The 21,076-nt window shown below is 64.6% G+C and overlaps 7 protein-coding genes across 7 annotated transcripts; 4 read left to right on the top strand and 3 right to left on the bottom strand.

The window, feature by feature from the left end:
* Positions 1–669: 669 nt before the first annotated feature.
* On the top strand, positions 670–1,688 carry EMIHUDRAFT_363019 (hypothetical protein). The gene is made up of 3 exons (XM_005788066.1): positions 670–722; positions 900–1,063; positions 1,215–1,688. The coding sequence occupies exons 2-3, from the start codon at positions 999–1,001 to the stop codon at positions 1,585–1,587; spliced, it is 438 nt and encodes a 145-aa protein (XP_005788123.1). The 5' UTR covers positions 670–722; positions 900–998; the 3' UTR covers positions 1,588–1,688.
* A 717-nt stretch (positions 1,689–2,405) lies between these two features.
* On the top strand, positions 2,406–6,240 carry EMIHUDRAFT_227494 (hypothetical protein; the record flags this gene model as incomplete). The annotated part of the gene is made up of 5 exons (XM_005788065.1): positions 2,406–2,864; positions 2,970–3,024; positions 3,357–3,391; positions 3,463–4,080; positions 4,579–6,240. The coding sequence occupies 5 exons, from the start codon at positions 2,406–2,408 to the stop codon at positions 6,238–6,240; spliced, it is 2,829 nt and encodes a 942-aa protein (XP_005788122.1).
* Positions 6,241–6,543: 303 nt separating this feature from the next.
* Positions 6,544–9,191, bottom strand: EMIHUDRAFT_227493 (hypothetical protein; the record flags this gene model as incomplete). Its single annotated transcript, XM_005788064.1, has 4 exons — positions 6,544–7,209; positions 7,543–7,644; positions 7,867–7,909; positions 8,176–9,191. The coding sequence occupies 4 exons, from the start codon at positions 9,189–9,191 to the stop codon at positions 6,544–6,546; spliced, it is 1,827 nt and encodes a 608-aa protein (XP_005788121.1).
* Positions 9,192–11,492: 2,301 nt separating this feature from the next.
* Positions 11,493–13,775, bottom strand: EMIHUDRAFT_313654 (hypothetical protein; the record flags this gene model as incomplete). Its single annotated transcript, XM_005788063.1, has 2 exons — positions 11,493–12,086; positions 13,767–13,775. The coding sequence occupies 2 exons, from the start codon at positions 13,773–13,775 to the stop codon at positions 11,493–11,495; spliced, it is 603 nt and encodes a 200-aa protein (XP_005788120.1).
* Positions 13,776–14,448: 673 nt separating this feature from the next.
* On the bottom strand, positions 14,449–15,529 carry EMIHUDRAFT_227489 (hypothetical protein; the record flags this gene model as incomplete). The annotated part of the gene is made up of 4 exons (XM_005788062.1): positions 14,449–14,548; positions 14,709–14,836; positions 14,928–15,140; positions 15,233–15,529. 4 exons carry the CDS (start codon positions 15,527–15,529, stop codon positions 14,449–14,451), a joined length of 738 nt encoding a protein of 245 aa, XP_005788119.1.
* Positions 15,530–15,872: 343 nt separating this feature from the next.
* EMIHUDRAFT_455331 (hypothetical protein) lies at positions 15,873–17,925 on the top strand. The gene has a single exon (XM_005788061.1). It carries the CDS (start codon positions 15,883–15,885, stop codon positions 17,845–17,847), a length of 1,965 nt encoding a protein of 654 aa, XP_005788118.1. The 5' UTR covers positions 15,873–15,882; the 3' UTR covers positions 17,848–17,925.
* Positions 17,926–18,166: 241 nt separating this feature from the next.
* Positions 18,167–20,471, top strand: ALDH4 (putative aldehyde dehydrogenase). Its single transcript, XM_005788074.1, has 5 exons — positions 18,167–18,646; positions 18,877–19,203; positions 19,279–19,545; positions 19,623–19,806; positions 19,967–20,471. Exons 1-5 carry the CDS (start codon positions 18,212–18,214, stop codon positions 20,185–20,187), a joined length of 1,434 nt encoding a protein of 477 aa, XP_005788131.1. The 5' UTR covers positions 18,167–18,211; the 3' UTR covers positions 20,188–20,471.
* The last annotated feature ends 605 nt before the right edge of the window (positions 20,472–21,076 follow it).

Below are 21,076 nucleotides of genomic sequence, written 5' to 3'. Positions count from 1 at the left end.
CTATCTCATCCATGTGGGCATCGGGCTCGAACATCTGGCGGCGTCGGAAGTCACAGAGTCGCTCGCGGCGACTGGCGTCACGGTACTTCAGGGCAAGGTTGCGTTCCGCACGGCCGCTCCGCTCGCCGCAGTGCGCTTGCTGCGCTCTGCCGAGTGTGTGAGCCTGCTCTGCTGGGCTTCGCCGATGCCGCGCATGCCTTGCGGCGACGAGGCCTTCTCAGACGCGTTCCGCTGCCTGCTCGCCAGGGAGGTGCTTCCCCAGTCAGCGGCGCTGGAGAAGGCCTGGCGAGCCGCAGTCAATGGTGTGCCGACAGCTGCCTCCGAGGCTGCTCAAGCCAGCAGCGTCCCCTTTCGAGTGACAGCGCGGCGTGGCGGCGCGGAGAATGGAGGCGGCGTAACACGGCAGGAGCTTGGGCGGATGCTGGCCGAGGCTTGGCATGACGCTTCCGCGGCCAGGCAAACAAACAGAGAGTAGTAGGAGCAGTATGGCGCGACTCCTCCGCACCTCCTGCACTGACCAGGCCACGGAGTAGCAGCGGTAGCAGTATGGCGCGACACCTCTGCACACGTGGCACGACGCTCCCGCGGCCAGGCGGGGAGGCTTCTGCGCCACGGCGCGCGGCTACGCGCTCGAGATACTTCTGCAGTGGAGCAGCGCGCAGGTCGTCGTCGAGCTCCCCGCCCACACAGAGTGCCGCCGGCTCACGACTGGCCGGCTGAGCGCGAGGGCTCTAGATGCGGACGCCGAACCCCGTGCTCATGCTACCACTCGAGGAGACGCGCCCTCCGCTGCATTCCGCCGAATTCATCGCACTCGTCTCCCTCGTACTCACGCTGTGCTCCGAGCACACGGCCCGAGACCGTCCTCCCGCCCTGAGCTCGGTGTCTTCACGACGCAGGCGAGGAGCTACTGTGTCGCTCCCGCGCTGCACCCGCCGATAGGGTGGGCGCTCGCGTCGCTCGCCGAGCTGCGGCCGGGCTGCAGAGTCCTCGACCCGATGTGTGGGAGAGCGGGCGTCCTCCTCGAAGCCGCTCGGCTGCAGCCGCTGGCCGCGTGTGTCGGGCCATCGAGAGTAGATGCTCTACACACCTCCCCGTCCTCGAGCCAGCGGGAAGGCGCGTAGTCGGCCATCTCCAGCCGCATTCTGCCGCCCTCGCGCTGCCCGCACTGTGTGTGTGCGGCCCGTGCGAAACGCACCGTGTTTGTACTGCAGGTGCGATCGGAACGCCGCCCAGCTGGAGGGCGCGGCGGCCAACGCCGATGCCGCAGCCCGGCAAGGGGCGCTGCCTCTGCTGCTGATGCACGCCGATGCGACGCGGCTGCCTCTTCACGACGGCAGCGTGGACGCCGTGCTGAGCGACTTGCCGTTCGGGCGGAAGCACGGTCGGCGGGAGGGGCTGTATGCCGCGGCGCTGCGAGAGTGGCGGCGCGTCCTGCGGCCGGGAGGCTGCGCCGTGCTCCTCACCACTCGCAAGGCGGAGCTCGCTGAGGTGGTCTCGGCCGACCCCGCGTGGGCGAAGGTTGGGCGGCACCATTTGATGATCGGGGCGCTCATGGCGTGCGCGCACGTCCTCAGGCGGCAGTGAGTTGTGCGATGCCTCACGTGACGGAACTGGACGATCGCGCGGACTTTGATTTAAATGAGGGTGCGGTGCGTCCTAATCTAAAATCCGAGGATTAAGGATTGAGGCATCGCTTCAGTGAGGCCAAAGTGAGTTTATGGATGTGTGAGAAAACGGAACGGGACACTCGCGGAGCTTTTCAGAATCAAGTGATTGCGCGAAATCCCAGACTGTGGATTTTGGTCCTCGAGGCTCGAGTACTAGAGTACCTAGGTACGCACCTTCTAATTTAAAAACAAACAAACGCCGTCCCACCGGCCGCGAGCGCTCGAAGACACGCCACAGAGTTTTATCTTGACACTTGAGTCTTGAGAACACACTACACCAGCGAGCGCTGCTTTGTCTGGCGCTGTCGTCCAGACTTTACGCGCTCGAGTGCAAGTCTCACCGAGGCACGGCTAATCACTGGCGAATCTGCAACCGCGTCAGTCAACCCAACCAAATCAGAATGGCTCAAGTTCAGCTGCCCACTCGCAGCAATGATCTCCGACCGAGCCCTGAGCCGCTTTTGCCTTAGCCACCCCGACAGCATTGTCGCGGCTGCCTGAGCCGCCCTTGCTTTGGCAGACACCGTCGCAGCCTCGCTGCTGAGATCCTTCCACCGCCTCAAGGCGGCCCCTGTGGACCGCCGAGAAACAGTAGCTTCGCTGATGTTTCCAACCATGAGCCGCACTGCGACGAGGTGATTGCGGTGAGACAGGCCGCGCGCTCTACTCACGTTCACCCTCCTAGTTGGCACGTGCTGTCGCCCAAACCTGGCGAGTGGGGACCCTCGACGCTGGATGCTGCTGCTGTTGCGCGTCGGTGGCCGTCGAGGAAGCGCTTGCAAGTCTGCCGAGCTGATGATGCCAGATTCTCTGAGCGGCGCCGAGAGTTCCAACATGTCGTCCATACGCTGCCTGCCGCCAATCAGCCATTTTCTGTTTGCGCTCCGGAATCTGGGCAACCCGGCCGTGAATGGTGCGCCCCTGACGAATATCCCAATGCGACCCCAATGGTGCTCCCGCAACCATTCCAGCTCGTCGTACGGCACGACCAAGATGCGATCGGGAGCGCTGGCCATCGCCTCCCGCAGGATTTGCCTCCCAATTTCCTCCTCTCGCACCGCGTCGCTGCGCAGGCTTCGCACTGCGGCCACCTTGGCGGCGGAGAGGTTGGTGCTCGCGTTGGCGGCTGCTAGAGTGGCCGAGCGATTCCTCTGCACATCGGTGCGGCAGTGCTGGGTAACCTTGCTGATACGGGTGAAGACCTTCTCACGCGTCACCACCACCGCCCGGCAATTGCTTTGATCAAGGTGAGAAGAAAGGTTGAGGAACCATCGACCGGCCTCCGTGCTCCCGTGACAGATGGAGGTACGCTGCAACACGTACGCGGTCCCCGAGCCGCAGAAGCCGCCGAAAGGTAGCGAGACATGCTGTACCACCTGCCGATCGGGACCTTCCCAGCACGGCGGCCTCTCACCGTCCCAAGCACACCCCGCTGCACTCCAAGCGGAGGCGCGGGGTCCTTTTGGTTGCCTTCCGGCAGTGCAGTTGTCCCCGAGCAGCCGGGAGAGCTCGCGTGCGACATATCGCGTGCCTGAGGACTCCAACCCAACCACGACCGTGCATGTTGTTGGCAGCTCGCGTAGCGCCATGATCACCGCGGCGGGCACATTGGGATTGGAACGGGACAGAAAGAATTCTCTGGACGCCTACTCGCGCACCTGAGTTTCATTTTCTCTTCTTTCTCAGTGTATGCCGAAGTTCCCACGGTTACACATGCGACGGTTGTCGCATCATGGCGTGCCGCCGTTGCTCGTGTTGCTCCGAGAGAGAGGACGGTGCGATTAGTGAGAAGGAGAAAGACGTCAGTCCGACGGATGCAAAGCCGGGTGACGAAAAGAAGGAGCCACTCTTCGAGCCTCGCAGCAAACGCTGGTGCACCGACGTATTCTGCCTCGCTCTTTTCGCAGCCGGCCTTGGTCTCTCTGCGGCCCTCACGTACGCTTCTATACGGCGCGATCCGACGTTGCTCGAGGCCCTTATATATCCAAGCGACTCGCACGGCAACTTCTGTGGCAAGCCGGGTACCGCAGTCGAGGACATGGCGGCCGTCATCTACCCGCGGCTCGAGTCCGATATCATCAGCCAGAGCGCAACACTCGCCTCTGGTGCGATATGGGCATTCAATCCAGAGCGACTCTGCGTGAGCTCGTGCCCAGAGACCTTCGATCTTAACAAGCCAACTGTCGTCGGGGGCACAGAATACCCAACCTCCGACGGTGAGGGGGTGATCGAGCTGCTCTACCCGTATGCGACCACCTCGATCGCGTCGCGTTGCTTCCCGACGCAGACCGCAGAGGCGCTCGCCGCCGTCGCGCTTTGCGTATCTCCGAACTGCACCGATCCTGCCTTGGTCAGCTCGCTCGGTGGCCTCGTTGCGTGCTACGCGCCAGATGCGGAGGAGGATGTGGTGGTCCCGACTCCCTCACCGCCATCGCCACTGCCGCCGCCGCCGCCGCCCACCTTGCCCCCGCCGTCCCTGTCGCCGCCACTGCTGCCGCTCTCACCTCCACCGCCCTCACCGCCGCCGCCCTTACCGCCGCCGCCATCACCGCCGCCGCCCTTACCGCCGCCGCCATCGCCATCACCCTCAGCGCCCCCGCCCTCAACACCCCTGCCCTCGCGGCCGCCGCTATTGCTCCCACCGCCCGTGCTCCCTCCAGCGCCATCTCTCCCTCCTTCACCGCCGCCGCCATCGCCACCTCAGCCTGGACTTCCCCCTCCCTCGCCGCCGCCACCGGCACCGCCGCCACCCACCAAGCCTCCGCCGTCTCTACCGCCCCCACTGCTGCCACCATTGCCGCCGCCGCCCTCGCAGCCGCCTCCATCGCCGCCGCCACCGTTGCTGCCACCGCCCGATGACAGCAGCAGCGGCGGCGAGCCATTAAGTAAGACTAGCTCTGCTTGGCAGCTCTGCGCGGACGGTACGCCTGACGCGGACTGCTCCGAGCAGCGCAATGCATGTGACCTGGAGCTTGCGATGAACGACGCTCGCACATACCGGCCCGTGGACCGCACCGACGAGTCCGCTGCCTATCTGGCGACATTGTCGGGAGCAATTAGCAGCGCTGTGAGCGCGGTGGAGGGCGTGGGGACAGGCGATGGACTGGTGGCCCTCCTCGTGTTTGGAGTGGCGGTGCCTCTGGCCCTCGCGTTCGTCTGGCCCCTCTTTCTGTGGCTCTTTGCTGGCCCCGTCATCGTCGGTCTGATTATTGCCGAGGTGCTGTTCATGATTCTGCTCGCCATCTACTTCGCCTTGCGGGCGGGCTGGCTCGACGCCGCAGCCGATGCGCTCGATGACGCCCTCAACGGGACCAGCATCAGCCTGTCGACGTCCGACCTGCTAGAGTCTGCCCAGTCCTCGCTCGACTCTGTGTACAACGGCACCTCCGCCTACACCACGGCGGCGTCCGGGGAAGCGCAAACACTCTGGACGATCCTCGCTGTCGCTCAGATCATCCTCGTTGCCATCAATGTGATTGTGCTGATCCTGTGCGCCCGCTACATCCAAAAACTCATCAGCGTGCTGCGGCGGTGCACCAAGATCTTCAAGTCTGCGGTGGCCATCATCTTCTTTCCCCTCGGCCGGATGCTGGCGCAGTCGGCGCTACTCACTTACGGTGTCCTCGGCCTCTACTTCATCTACTACGCCTGGGAGGAGCGGGGCCTCGGGGCGAGGGCCACGCTCGTGGTGATCCATCTGTTCCTCACCCTTTGGTTTATCGTGACGGTGCGCGCTGTTGCTTGGACCACCATGGCCGGTGTCGTTGCGGCCTGGTACGCCGAGCAGATTCGGCATCCCGCCAAGCCATGCTGCAGGGGGTGCCCGTCTCTCGGTTTGTGCGCCATCGGCTCGTCGCTGTGGACGGTGCTGTCTCGACATCTCGGCTCCATGGCGTTTGGCGCGGGCGTCATCGCCATCTGCAACCTGCTGCAGCTTGCACTGCAGGCGCTAGAATACGTGGTCGAGAAAAGCGGCGCCTCTGAGCGGCAACGACTGCTCAAGCTCGTTGTCAAGTGCTTGCAGTGCTGCGTGTACTGCATCACCAAGACGGTCTCGTTCATCTCATTTTACGGCTTCATCTACGTGGCGGTCGAGGGGGACGGCTTTTGCTGGTCTTGCAAGAAGGCATTTGGTCTACTGGGCGCTCAGACCATCGTCAATGCCGTGCTTCAGCGCTTGCTTCTTTTGCTCATCGGGCTCACCACGCCCATTGGCTGCGCTGTGAGCGCCTTCTTTTATTTGCAGAGTTTGCCAGACTACGTCGCCGAGTACTCACCAGTCTATGCTGGCGTTCTTGTTTTCCTGCTCGCCTTCTTTATCACGTCCTCCACCTGCCAGGTGCTGGCCGTGTCGATGGATACAATTTACGTGTGCGACCGAAGGAAAGAGAAGCTGGGCATCAAGGTGGCGGAAGAGGCCGTTGGGAGTGGGTCAGACGCAGCAGCGCGAAGCACTGCGAAAGTAGCGCCTGACCCGGGGCCGGCGCCCTCGGCTGCGGACGAGGAGGCTGAGGGCTTGCTCCAGAGGCTCCCACCACCAAAACCACCGTTGCCGCCGATTAGTAGATAGCACGGCTGGGGGTTAAAGTGTGGAAAGGACGCAACAGGCCGGACAGCCGCGTCTAAGGGTGGCCTATAGAGAGTCAGAGAGAAGGCGCGCAAATAACGCTCGGTAAAAAGCCGTATGAGGTATGTGTGCGCCGGCAAGAAAACCAAGACATACAACTCACACACCTCAGACACAGGACTGGGTGATCGCAGCATGCTTTGCACCGCCTCCAAGATTCACTCCACGGTGCCCGTCCATTGAGATGCTGCTCTGAGGAGAGACAGCGAGACTTGGTTGCGCAACCACCTTCTCGACAAATGTAAGTCACTCCAGCTCTGTGTCGTACACGCAGCGCCTGAACTTGCGCCCGGTCGCGGGGCCGACCCGGCCAACGTCACGCGTCGCGAGGTTGATTTCCTCGCGCGCCGCAGCCATTGCGGCGTGGTACTTGCCCAGGCCCGCCGACACCTGCATCTGCACACCCCATGCCTCGCCTTGCGCAATCTCAAGTGCGCAGGCACCATCACGAGCAAGGCAGTCGGCCCGGGCAACGGACTCGTCACGTGCAGCGGCCTCATCAGCCTCGTCAAAATACCCCTCGTCCGCCTCGTCGGCATCGAGCGCGCTGATAGGCACAGGCTCAGAGGTCGGGCCGGTCGAGATGTTCCACCTGTTGCCCGAGACGTGAAGAGGCCGCCCAACCATGCTCATTAAGTCGTCTCCGTCGGTCCGGGCGGCGGGGTAGAGGGGACGGCCAACCAAGGTCATCGCATCATCGCCCCCGGAGCTGCGCTTCCACTTGCTGCTCATCGTGTGCACTGGTCTTCCAACCATGCTCATCGCCTCGTCGCCCTCTGCCGGCCGCTCGTCCAGCATCGGACGCTCCTCGTTTCCGAACGATGCGTGAGCCCCCGGCTGATTCGAAATGGCGTGGCTCCGAATCTGAGAGTGGAGGGTGATCGACACGCCCGAATCGTTGTCGCTGCACTCCTGCGATCAAGACAGGAATGCTCGCGCGGGCGGGATGGCATGCGGGCCAGCGCGGGCGTGCTCGCCTTAACGGCTGCGCGGCGAAGGGGCTTGCTCATCTCTGCCTGGGGCGCATGGCGCACGCTTCGTCCACGGCCACCTGTGAGCGACTCCTTCTCCTCGGCCGTCGCCTTCCCCGTCCCTCCCCTCCGGTCCCGCTCTGCCTTGCGAGAACCCTTCCCGCGGAGGACCAGCGGCCGCCTCTGCCGCTGTGTCGGCTTCTCGGGGAGGCAGAGGCACCGCCGAAGCAGCGACGTGAAGGTAGATGGCTGACTCTCTCGGCGCCGTCCGGACCTGCGCCCGCTGCCGCTGCTCGCCGCGGCACCCATGCCGGTCGTCTGCGCCCGTCGTCGTGAAGTTCGCGCTTGGAACTGCCGTGCCCGCCGGCGGCTGCGGCTGTGCCGTGGCATGGCAATCGCCGTTTTGGCAGGCGCATGGTCAAGGTCGGAGGCGAGGGCTTCATCTCCGAGCAATGGATGTTGGAGCTCGCTGCCACCGAGTCCTCATGAATTTCAAATGAATGTCACATTCACACACACACACACACAGACAGACAGACAGAAGCGAGAAGGAAGGACAGACAGATCAGCCGAGACAGACAGAAAACATACACGGTACCGCCACGGGTACGCCGATCGCTGTCGCCAAGAGCTCTGGAAGCCTGGTCTCTGCGTGCGAAGTGTCGGTCCCGGGGTGGGGGGCGGCTTCGCGTGCGCGGCGGCCGGGCGGGCCATCGCGCGCGCGGCCGCCGGGCTCTCACTCAGTCTCACACAGACAGCCTTGCTCCACCTGCTGTCCAGAGTCCTCCTCGCGCTGCAAAAGAAAAGCTTGCGGCGTTGAGCGCTGCATCCCGCAAACTGTTCCGCCCCACCGCTTGACAGCTCTCCATCAGGATCTTCTCAACGCCCGAAGAGTCGCCCGGCCAACCGGTCTTGCTCGCTCTCGGACGCGGTGAGGAACTGAAAGGCGACCCCCTTTGGGGAACCGCCGGATAGGTTTCGATTGACTTCACGCAGGCCCGCCGTTGAGCCCAGGGAGGGCTCTCCTGCTCTTCCATTCGCTGCCTTGCGTGGTGGAGCGACGACCGCTCGAGGGTGCGACTGGCCAACCGACTGGCGTTGGTCGGCGAGTACCTGGACCCGTGCCTCTGCAGTTGCCGGCACGGTGGTCCCGGCCAGGGCTGAGAGCGCCGCCTTGGACGGAGTGAAGGGCAGGCGCAAAGAGCGGCTTGCTGGCGCCAGGTCAATGGTTGCAGACGGCACGGCGGCCAGGTCGTGCAGCGGCGAGGGCAACGCCTCTTTGCTCCGGCGCGGCTCGCTCAGAGGCGAGTGAAGCGGGCGCCCCCTCCGAGTAGCGGCGGCGGCCGGCCGAATCGGACTGAGCACGTCTGCCGTGCCTGCCGTGCCGCCCGTGCTGCACTCGACGAGAGGCGAGAGGAGTGACAGAGCTGGTGCGTGGAGGCCGCCGCGGCGCTGAAACGTGCGCAGCGGCCGCGTCGGCAGGGAGAAGCTCGGCGTGGCGGGCGGCTCAGCAGGTGAGTCCAGTCCCTCCTCCAAGCCCACGAGCGTGCGAGTCGGCGTCGCGGCAGCGTCGTACCGCGTCTCGTCCAGGTCAGGGACGTCGTCGACCCGCAGGCGGCGATCGAGCGACTCGGCGAGTTCTTCCGTATTGTGGTACAGCTCGGTAACTCGCTGCAGCTCAGCTCGAAGCTCGAATGCGCTGCGCTCCGCTTCTTCTCTCGCCCGTGCGAGCTCGTTGACGCGCTTCACGAGGCGAACGTTGCGCCTCACCAGCTGGCTCGCCTCTTCGGCGTGCTGGCGCCGCTCGGCCACTGCCTCGGCCTGCTGCTGGCTCAGCTGCGCGTATTGCTCGCTCAGCTGGATGTTCTGCTCGCGGATGCGAGCGTCCCGACTGCGGAGGGCAGCGGTGGTTCGCGCGTCCATATGAGGCGCGCCGACAAAAAAATTCTAGAATCGAACCTTTGCCAGGCAACTCTACGACACTAGGCACGAGACTGGCGAAAAATAATTCGTAAAATGCATGCCTGCGAACGCGCACCCCGGCCCCCCCAGGGCTTGGGCTCTCTAGCCCGCAACCCCATCCGGCCCGCGCCTTAGCGCTTAGGGGACCCCTAGGGTTCTGAGGGCCGGATTTTTTAAAGAGCTTTTAAGAAATGAGGAGGTTTGGGGGCTTAAATTGCCATTTAAGAGATTGCAGGCGCGGGGGGTCCCTCTTTTAAGACCGTTTAAGAAAATCGGCCTCACCGGCATTTGTCGCCGTTTCTCCAATACTGGTTACTGCAAAAATTAGGCACAAACCCGCCTCTGAAGACACATCTGTAAGTCTGGTGCACTGGCAGGAGCCATACTCGCAGGGGACGCGTGCTAGCTGACTGTAGCCAGCTTCCCGGCCTCCGGCGTCTACCGGGGGAGCCTCCCGGACCATCGACCTCGGGAGCTCTCCCGCACCTTTTAAGCGTTTAACCCTTTCGCGTCATAAGGGTCATGGACATGGTGACCAAATCTCGATATATCTCCAGTCGTAGCGGTGGAACTTTAAAACGGCTCGGTCAATTATTTAGCCATATATGAGAGGATCACGCCACAGTGTCGTTTGAGTCGACAGTAACTCTCCCACAGCCCACGTAACTCGTCTTTTTCAGGCACCCGGAGCCCTCCGCGGCCGCTTCTACGCCGGCGAAGCACCATTAAGCTGCTGTACGGCCCCGGCATCGCCTCCCCTGGCTTAGCTCTCAGTCAAGATATTGTGCACATGGTCAGTCTCTTCAATATACTCACTGACACTGAACCTCCCAGAGCTCGTCCCGGTCCGTCACGGCCATCCTCGTCCTCCGGCGGGCCCCCGGCCGCGGCGCGGTGCGGCGGCGTCACAAATCCGACCACAGAGCACCGGGACGCGGTCGGGCGATCTGAGGCCCAAGTAGGCGAATGCATTGCCCATCCAGGGCTATCACCTGGACCTATCAACAGGCGCCTGCGGCGCCGTGCTCAGGAGTTGGTTTTCACTCGCTCGAAATGTGTACGTAAAAGGGCGAAGACCGTTTAAGGAATCGCGGCGGCCCAGCAGCTCTTAAAACCTGCCCGGGCAGGTTTTAAGCCGTTTAAGCCGCAGGCGCCCCAGGGCCCACCCTTTAAAGCCAGGGGGCCCAGGCCCGCGCTGGAGCGCTCCTGGGTGCGCTTCTTAGCTCCCCGCACCCCGGCCCTGGGTGTGAGGTTAATGACTGCACTCCCCAAGTGCTCCAAGTACAAGCCTCTCTCACAGCACTGGCAGGAAAAGAATTCTTAGAATTTAAGCCTCTCTGTGTGCACACTGACACGGCAAGGGGGGGGGCGTGGACTGGCACGTAACACAAGCGAAAAGAATTCTCAGCCGGCGGGCCCCCCCTCTGGCCCCCTACCTAGCTGGCCCCCCCACACTCTGTGATTTAGTTTTGTTGCCGCTGTTTTGCCGCTGTTAACTCTCGATCGGCGCCGGTCCGATCTGCGGTATTCTTCATCCGGCCTAAGCATCCGGCTCTTACATACATCAACAAAGAAGCCTGCACAAAGATCGCACGGGCGGGGACCTGTTCCTTTTTACCCATCTCCCCTAGTAGAGGTGTCCGTTTTATTTATTTATTACATCACACACCAGTCACATACACACATCCTTGTCGCGCTCTCGCGCTGTCCACTTGCGTTGGCGGTGCGTGTGCTGTGCGTGTGGCCCCGGGCCCCTCTCGCCCGAGAACGAGAAGGGGTTACGAGCCCTGTGGCTGTGCGCACCCATGTGGTCGTGATCCTCGTGCGGTCGATGAAACGGTGCACATCGTCACGAGTCACGTGGACTTTTTGTGGTCACGCGGCGCGGTCTCGCGCGGTCGGGGTCTCTCACTCCGCTCCGCTCTGACTCGTCTCTGCTCTCTCTCTTTTTCGCTCTCTCGCGCGGCGCGCGCCCGCGCGGTCCCGCGGACACCCTCTCGGTCTCGCGCGCACCGCGGCCGCGCGGGCACGCCCCCGCCACGCGCCACGCGCACCTCTTTTTCGATCATGACCACAGACCGAGGACGCGGCTCCGGCCGTGTAGTGGCCAGAGGCCTACACATCTACATGCATACGCGCGCGCTCTCTGACACCCAGACTCGTCTCGCCCCCTCGAGCGTACAACCACAAGGCGGAAGTGTGGCCTCGCTGCTCACCACCATATACATCACTTGGTACCTCGCCCATTCGGCCCCGCGGTAGCTACATGCGCTGCGATAGCCGGCTCGAGACGGTTCGCAGGTTCGTCTGCACTTTTGAGATTGGTGAGCCGAGGATGAGGTTGCAGACGGCGTCGCGCGCCACCTTGATGCGCGCAAAGGAGCCGAGGATGTGCACCTTGTTCTCCGCGAGGACGATGCGCGTGCGCGTCGCGTTCTCGATGGCGAACTTGGCCTTGCCGTCCTTGCCCGCCACCCGCCCGATCGCTCGCGCCAGATGGTCACCCTTGAGCATCTTGACGTCGGTCACCGAAAACGACTCGACGTACAGGTCCTCGACGCGCAGGATGGCGACCGCGTCCGCCGCCGCGAAGCCGAGCATGTACGCGCGCAGAAAGTCGGCCGCCTTCTGCAGCACGTCGATGTCGGCCGTGTGCTGCGACGTCTTGAGCTCGACGCAGCGCTTGCGCGGGTTCATGCGCACGTCGAGCTTGAGCTGCTCGACGATGGGCGTGTAGAGCTGCATCCAGTCCTTCTTCAGCGGCGTGTACCGGTGCGGCGGCACCGAGACGCGCCGAAACTCCGACTTGCCGCCCGCAGCCTCCTGCGCGCTCAGCGGCTCAAACTGCGGCGGCGCCTCGACAGCGGCGCCGTCGCGCCCGCGCTGCCGCTTGCCGCCCTGCGCTGCGACCTCGTCCTCGTCGTCGGACATCGCAGCCGCGTCGGCCCGCGGGTCCCTCAAGGACGACGAGGGCATGCTGGAGGATGAGGCGGACATGGAGAGAGGCGGAGAGGCGAGCGGCGACGTCGTGCCGGCCTGGCTGCAGAATTCTTTTGAGCTTGATGAGGGGCGTTCTGATATGGAGGAGGCGCTGTGTGGGTTCCTCGCGTGGATGGGAGTGATCTGCGACGTGAGAGCGGCAAAAAAAAAGGAGGGGGAAAAGCTCTCACGTGGGGAGTGATTGGGCGACGTCAAAGGCTCGAAACACCGCTCTGACAGCGCTCACAGCTGCACAGCAGAACCAAGCAGCGCTCGTCAACCGACCGAATGAAGGACCACCAGCTGAGCCCCGGCTTCGCGGCAAAGCGGTTCGAGCTGACGACCTCCAACCTTCTTGGCGACAACCCCGGAGCCTTTGGCGGCCGCGCGACCTGGGAGCGGGCCTCCGACTACGTTAACCTCAGAGTCGACTACGAATTGCCGCTCGAAAAGGGCGTCGAGGCTCCCAACTGGGTGTCGGCCGTCTCGGCGTCGGGCGTTGCCGCCGGCGTCAGCTACGACCTGACGGCCGAGCACCCGCTCTCGCACGACCGCAGCACTCGCATCTCGCGCCTCCGCCTCTCCCTGCCGCTTGGCCGCGCGCTGCTGATGGGCGAGGGCGTCCACGCCGCGCCGCTCGCCGAGGGCTTCAAAAGGGACGCCGTTAGCCTGAAGGAACTGTCGAGCTTCGTCTGCCTTGGGCCGGTGAACTGCCAGCCGATGTGGCTGCCGCAGAAGAACACGCTCCGCCTCAAGGTCGGCCGCGGCAACCTCTTCCGGCGCTGCCCCATCTCGCTGCAGGTCGACCGCACGCCAGCGGGCGTGACGTGCGAGGTCGGGATGCGCCACGTGATGGAGGGCCGCGGCCTGCAGGCGAGGCTCGTCGGCGCGAAGCGGCTGCTCCGCCTCACCTACTCGGACGCTCGCGTCGACAAGGGGGCGGACTGGCAGGCGGTGGCCACGCTCCCTCTGGCGCGGCGGGCGCCGTGGGCGGGCCTGTCGGGCTCCGGCGCGGAGGCCGGCGAGGTTCCGGCGCTCACTCTCCGCCGCACCTGGAGGCTCTGACCACCTTCCATGGCGCCCACCTGCTCTTCCCTGCGAGTTCAACGGCGCGTTGTAGAGAGATATATCAACACGAGCGAGCGCGCGAGGGGTTCTTCCCACCGCCTCGCGCGTGTGCCGGGTGTGGTTTGGTACCGATGCATGCATGCGCAAGTGTAAATGAAAAAGAATTCGACGCGGCCCAGCGAAGCGACTGCCAAATAACGAGCACAAGCACCCAGCCCGCGAGCCGCCTCTCGAGCCAGCTGCGATGCCATCTTTGCTCGACGGGCTGCCCGATCGCCTTTTTAACGACCAGGATGGGTACCAGGTGTCGGTCCGGCGGAAATGCTCCGCCGACAAGCTAGCCGATGCCTTCCTCAACTCGCAAGCGGCAAAAACTCCCTTTCCTTCGCCGACCACTTCGCCTGACGACCGCCGTCGCTGCAGCTGGGTGAGCTTCGGCACCACACGCAAAGAGCACCGCTGAGCGTGCGAGTGCAACGCCGCGCCAACCTCCAGCATTGCAGTTGGCTGATACCGATTGCTTGTCAAATATTGTCCAGGAGTGAGAGACTCAGAGTCCATTCCGCCCCCCCCCCCCCCCCTCGTATGCTTGTCCAATGCACTGCCCATGGCACACTATCAGAGCACTTTCAGAGCACAGGTGGAGTGTTGATTCAAACGCGGACATGAAGCGTGTCTGGGTCGGAAAGCACACCAATGCCGCAAGAGAGCGCTCTATACCGTATACGCACACACACACACAGCGGTCTCCGGCGGGCGTCCGCGCGCGTTTTATCGCCGCATTATACGCAAGCGTAGTCTGTTGTGTCACCGTGTTGATTGATCCAGAGCTCTATGAACGAGAAAGAGTACAATCCGGCTGTCGCAGCTCGGAGCCTACCCATGCACATGCACTCGCTAAGAGGTCGCCACGCAGACTCACCGACAGGCAGCAAAGGCGAAAGAGAAGGAATGGCTCTATGGAGACAGCAAGAGCAAGAAGCCTCTCTACTGCGCCCCGAAACGGGGTTGCGCCCGCTCCTCGAAAAACGGCAAGCAGCCCACTGCGCTCTCCCACGAGGCATACCGCGACGAAGGGCCGCGTGAGCCCTTTGCTCAGAGCCCCGCGCGGCCCACGGCCAAATGCGGTAGAGGGGCGAGAAGAGGAGCGGATGTCCAGCTCGCTCGCAGGTCAGAAGCCGCCGCTGCTCTGGCGGCGGACCTCCTCCTCCCGCCGCTCGTGCACGCGCTGCCTGAAGCGGCGCACCGAATCGGGCACGCCGCTCTGCTGCCTGCGGGGCGAAGCGCAGAGGGTGGAGCGAATGGCAGCGCAAGCGGCCACATCTCGGCCACGCCTCGCGGCCACACACCTCGGTGGCTGCATCTCGGCTGCCCCCGCACGAGACGACCGCCTCCCTGCCGTGTGCGTGCGCATCTAAATTCTGTTCTCACCACGCGGCCGGCAGAGGCGAGGCGCGCCACAGCTCGAGCCCGCGCGCCGACACGGCGGCGAGCCGCTGCCGCACCGGGGCGAGGCGCTCGAGCAAGCGTTCGCTCGCGCGCGACCGCGCGTCCAGTGCCTACGGGGACGCCTCCCAGACCTGTGGTGGGCGCGTGTGTTGTGGGGAGGTCTGCGTGTGGCCGTTTGTAGAGTGCCCGCAGCTCGGTGACCGCACGGCGCAGCAGCTCAACAGCCATGCGCTGCAGCTCGCGCGGCGGCGGCACGCCCACCTGGCGCGCCTCGCTGCCCGCCCAGCCCCACGCGTCGACGGCGAGCCGCCTGGCGACGCGGTACCGCTCGTACGCCAGCCATCCCGCCTCACGCAGGTACGTGCCCGCCTTTGAGTGCGAGTGCGCCACCGCCCGCGCCGCCAGCACACCCGCCTGCCGTGGGCGCGAAGGCAGACGGGCGGGCGGTCAGGGAGAGGCGGTGAGGGAGAGGCGGTGAGGGAGTGGCAGCGAGGGCGGAGGCGCACCAGCACACCAAAGAGCAGGGAGCCTCCAAAGAGCTTGCTCCAGACGAGGCCGCCTCCCGCGCCGCCAAGCCACTGCACCGCCGAAATCTCCTCCTCCGACGGCAGGTCGGCACGCTTCATGCACGCCATCGGCGGCGCCAGCACGCGCGCCGGGCGGAGCCGTGGTAAGAGCACGGCTGGAGGAAGAGGCGAGAGCGCAGCACGCGCCGCCGGACACACCCGTGACGGCGCCGAATTCGTACTGAGCGATAGCGCGCCGCTCTCGATCACCAGGAGCAGGCAAGCGAAGCCGCGCATCTTTTCTGCAGGGTTCGTGCTCCTTGCCCTATTGGGTCTGTTCGCAAGTCTATGAAGATTACTAGCTACTCTCTCTCACACTCTCTCTAACCGCCACATTACCTGAACTACTCACCGCGGCGTCGAGCGGCAAGCTCACGTGGGGTAGTTATTAGTGAGTAGGAATTCCTATGATGTTGCCCTGGGACCCCGTGTTGCATGTCTGACTGTCTGTGTGCGATTTCGGGCCCGGGGTTGTGCGTTTATGTGAGTGGGGAGAGCGGCATGGTGGCAGGGACGGCGTATCCATCGATGGTGACACGTGGCAAGGGACCCATCCAGCTGCGAGACGCCTCGCTCGCCTTCCACAAGCAATGGGCTGCTCCAGCAGTCGCCCTGTCGACGACGATACCGCTGGCGAAGGAAGCGTTCGCGACGCCGAGCGGCCGCTGGCCATCACTCCGCGGTCCAAGCCAGCGCCACCAACACCTCTGCCCGACGCCTCACTCCCGACGGGTGAGATGCAGCAGCGCGTGGTGGGAATGGTGGCCGAGATTCGGAAGACGGTTCCCCGGACAAGCTCTCGCGGCGACGAGCACAGTGCGGCGTCGGACGAGCGCGATCAGCCAGAGCCGCAGTCGAGCTCGGCTCCGGCTCTGGAGACGCTCACCAAGGACGCAGCGCCAAAGGTGGACGCCGCGCTCCGCGAGATCCTCGAGACGGAGCGCGCGTACTGCATCGCCCTCCGGACGCTGGTCGACCGCTACATGCGACCCCTACAGCCGCTCCTCGGCGATGACGTGCCTGTCATCTTTGGCAAGTGCGAGATCATCCTCGGCGTGAACGAGGCGCTGCTGCAGCAGCTGCAGGGCGCCCTTGCCACCACGAGCGACGCGTGCTTGTTGGAATCGGTCGCGGCGGTTGCACGAGCATTCCTCACCATCGTGCCCTTCCTGCGCTCGTACGCCATCTATTGCTCGGGCTATTTCGCCGCGCTCGAGCGGCTGACAAAGCTGACGGCGGACCAAGGCGGCACCCTCGCCACCACGATCCGGCGGCTCGAGGCCGAGGTGGCCGAGGACGGCGGTGCGGCCGGCGCGGCGGGCGGATTTGCCGACCTGCGTCTCGCGGCATGCCTAATCAAGCCGGTGCAGCGCCTCTGCCGCTACCCGCTGCTGCTCGAGGGCTTGCTCGCGGCGCTCAAAAAGGCCACGGGTCAGTGCGGGCGCCACCCCGCCATCGAGCTTCTCTTGCAGGCGAACGACAAGGTGCGAGGGATGGCGGACAACGTCAACAAGATGGTTCGGGACGCCGAGTCGCGCGTCAAGATGCTAGAGGTACACGAGCGACTGCGCGGCGCCTGTGCCAGCCTCATCACACCATCGCGGCGCTTTGTGCTGGAGGCGGAGGTGGCAGTCTCAAGGCCTAAGACGAGCCGTGGGGGAGGAGCGGGCGCGAGGGCGGGGGAGGCGTGCGCGCGCGGCACGCCCAAGGAGCACAAGCTGCTCCTCTTCTCGGACCTCCTCCTCCTGGCTCGCCCCGAGCGGCGCGATAAGAACTGCCTGCAGCTCGGGATGCAGTTCCGGGTCGAGGAGCTAGTCCTCGAGTGGGCGGTGGAGGGCGCGGCCGAGGAGTCGCTCCAGCGCTCGAGCGCGCTGCCGCGGCGGAGCTCGACCGTCCCCGCCGCCGCCAGGGACGACTCCTCGCCCACCGTCGAGGGACCCTCGGCGTTCTGGCTGCGCGCCGCCGAGGGGAGCGTCCACGTCGGCTGCGGCAGTGCGGCCGCGGCGCGGCAGCTGTACGACTCGCTGGTGGAGGCCAAGGGGGCGCTGGTGCTGCTCCAAAGCAGCCCGGCCTTTGAGACGCGGCGGACGCAGATGGCCGACGCCGCGCCTGAGGAGGCCAGCTTTGACTCCTCGTCGAGCTTTCAGCCGGTGAGCAGTTGGCGCGGTGCTGGCAAGAAGAGCAAGCGCCAGAGCGCGCAGAAGCCCGCCGTCGGTCTGTCCTGGCCAACCTCGACGCTCGCCCGAACCTTCTCCGGGCTGAAGACGCAGCGGGGCAGGAGGAGAGACAGCGAGAGCGTCGGCTCGACCCGGCCGTCGACGCGGGCGAGCGAGGCTGCCGCCGATGATGCAGACACGGACTGCGCCGCGTCGGAGGCGTCAGAGGCGTCGCTGTCCTTTCCGCATTCGCCGGAGAGGCTCGGGTCCCTCGAGAGGAAGCAGTCCGCTCACGCATCGTCAGAGTCGTTGACTCTTGTGGCATCGCACGCGGACGCTCTCCTCGGGGTGCAGCAGATGCGCCAGACCAACTCTGGGAGGTCGCTTGGGCCGGACTAGCTCAAGTCGGAGTTGTTGTGAGATATATGGCGTGTTCGGGCCCGTGTCTCTCGAGCTGTCACATGACAACTACATGTCCTGTGCCTACTGCGGTGACGTTTTTTTTTCACTGATACCTTCCCAGAAAGAAAGAAAGAAAGCAGACAACCCAAGGGAGGGATGGGAGAACCTTCCCACCGACTCGCGGCCTGTCAAACAACAGAGATTTTTTTGAAAACCAACAGGACCATCGGGTGTGGCTGCGGCCCAATACGCGGGTCTGTAGCAGACAGTCGACTCGCTGCTAAGCAGACAGCCGCTGCTCCCCATGAAGCCAACGTACGGGCACTACATCGACGGCGCCGAGGTAGTCGGAGGCCACGAGATGCTCGAAGTGCGCTCTCCGTTCGACCAGTCGCTGGTCACCACCGTCGCGGCCGCAAAGGCCGCAGACGTGGATGTGGCGGTTGCGGCGGCGGCGGCGGCGTTCGCCGACGGCCGATGGTCGGGCCTGCAGCCCCGCCAGCGAGCTCGCGTGCTGCTCAAGACGGCACAGCTGCTGACCGACGAGATTGGCTGGCTCGCCGAGGCGGAGAGCCGGCAGACAGGGCGGTGTGTGCGTGAGATGCGCGCGCAGCTGGCGCGACTGCCAGAGTGGCTCGAGCACTTTGCGGCGCTGGCGCAAGGTATGGAAGGGCAGGTGCCGCCCTTCTCCGACGCGAAGCACCTCAACTATGTTCGCCGCGTGCCGCTCGGCGTGTGCGCGCTGATCACGCCGTGGAACCACCCGCTGCTGATCGCGCTCAAGAAGATTGCGCCGGTGCGGGAAGAGAACTCAAGAGCGAGCGAGAAGAGAGTGCACACTCAATCACACACCCTGGGCCCCCATTTGTCCGTGGGAGCGCGCGCACACACCACACACACACACACACACACACACACACACACTCGCCTTCTCTTTGAGAGCCCCATCGCACCACGGACAGTCGAGAGCGACCGCCAGACCAGGCAGGTCCCAGGCAAGGCGCTCGCCCGTACATATGCGCGCAGGCGCTCGCCGCGGGCAACACGGTGGTGGTGAAGCCCTCCGAGCTGGCGCCCGTCGCCGTCCTCGAGCTCGCCCGCATCTTCACCGCCGCCGGCCTGCCGGCGGGCGTCCTCAATGTCGTGTGCGGCCTCGGCGCCGTGGCGGGCAAGGCGCTCGCTGAGCACGCGACGGTGGCCAAGCTCGACCTGACGGGTGGCACCGAGACGGGCATGCTGGCGGCGGCGGCGGCTTCGCGCAACCTGGCGCGTGTGTGCATGGAGCTCGGCGGCAATGCGCCTGTCCTCGTCTTTGCCGACGCCGACCTCGAGCAAGCCGTCAACGGCGCGGCTCAGGGAGGCGGCGGGACACATGCATGTCCAGGACACGTCCACAACGTGTCCACGGCACGCCCCGCAGGCGTGGCCTTCGGCGCCTTCGTCGCGAGCGGGCAGACGTGCATCTCCGCGAAGCGCGTGCTCGTGCAGGAGGCGCTGCTGCCCGCCTTCCGCGAGAGGCTCGTCGCCAAGGCGAAGGGTATCGTGCTCGGCGACCCGATGGCGGCCGGCACCCAGATGGGCCCGCTCGTCTCGGAGCTTCAGATGCGGCGCGTGTTGTCCCTGGTCGAGACCGCGGCGCCGCAGGGCGCGACGCTCCTGTGCGGCGGCGTGCGGTCGAGCGCGGCGGGGTGCGAGGCGGGCGGTGGTCGGGTCGAGCCGGCCGAGCACCCGAGATGACCCGAGACTGACCGGCGAGATTGGGCGAGGCCTAGGCGGGCTGGTTCGTCGAGCCGACCGTGATTGGCGACGTGCAGCCGCACTTCAGTTGCTTCCAGGAGGAGATCTTCGGGCCGTGCGTCACGCTGGTCGGTTTTGCAGACGAGGCGCACGCTCTAGCCCTCGCCAACGACTCGCGCTTCGGGCTCGGCGCTGCGGTCTGGACGCGCGACGTCGCTCGTGCACACCCCCAGAAGCTGGAGACAGATCCGCGCTTCCCGACGAGTACTCGAGAGGACACGCATTCAGCTGTATTCAGCTGTACTCGGGGCCCTTGTATTCACGCAGTGCTCCGAATACACTGCACGACACCCTGACTCCGGCGTGTTCAAGTCCGCAGGTGCGCACCGCGTCGCACAGGGCGTGCGCGCGGGCATCGTGTGGGTCAACGCGCACCACCGCAACGACCCGAGCTCACCGTGGGGCGGGTTCGGCCACTCGGGCGTCGGACGCGAGAACGGGTGGGAGGCGCTGCACGAGTACACCGAGACGCAGTCCGTCGTCGTCTGCCTCGACGACACACCCTTTGACTGGTTTGGCGGCGCCGAGCGGTACAACTGAGCGCGGGCACCATCTCTTCAGGGGTCCGCGTTACTTTTCTCTTCTTGGTCTGGGTCTGGGACTCTGGTCTCATGTACACTGAGATAGCGCCGGTAGCCCTCTGGTACAGCGCTAGTACGTACTGATGGCGCGTGCGTGTTGCGTCCGGCCGCGTGTGCCCCCCCACACAGGCGACGCAGGGCCACAACATTCCGCTGCGAGGGAGCTTCGCTCGTTTGTTGTTGAATTTTCTTGACAGCGTATGAGCGACAGTTTTGGACCATTAAGAGTTGCACTTGAGTTGCATGCCGGTAAAATTCTTTTCGCGTGAGGCTGAGCCTAGAACGTACAGTGGGTTGCGGGCATTAAGAAAACAGGATTCCGCGGCACGCCGCCGTTTCTAAAAGCCTTTCCACAGCCCTCATCCACCCAACGCGGTGGTTTCTTAGCTGATAGCTCCGCAACCCCAACCCCGCCGACGCCTTCAAGCGCATGAGCGAGACGCACATGTGCTGGCGCGACCTGCTCGACAAGGCGCTCGTCGGCATGCTGGTGGAGCTGCTCGATGCCTGCTAAAGCATGCAAACGACTGGTGCCCGAGACTGTTCGACACTCCGCCCACGTCTCGAAGGTCGCGAGAGACGGGCCCCCGTGTGCCGTGATCTGGCGGGCGCCATGCACGAGGCAGGGACAGCCTCAGCCGCGGGCCTCCCCAGCCTCAGCGCGGGGATAGCATAATAGAGACCTAACTGCTGCTGCCAGTCCTGATGGAGACCTGACAGAGTCCTGACAGAGTCATCAGACGCTTGAGGCTTGTACTACTCGACAAGAATACGCAGCTTGGAAGTAGCAGAGCAGCTTCGCACAACCAATCATCTTTCTTTTCCCCGTCGAACTTTTCTAATCGGAC

Source organism: Emiliania huxleyi, assembly GCF_000372725.1.
Source record: "Emiliania huxleyi CCMP1516 chromosome Unknown EMIHUscaffold_139, whole genome shotgun sequence".
Taxonomy (NCBI): domain Eukaryota; phylum Haptophyta; order Isochrysidales; family Noelaerhabdaceae; genus Emiliania; species Emiliania huxleyi.
Note: the sequence above shows the minus strand (reverse complement) of the source record. Positions and strands in the feature narration are given on the sequence as shown.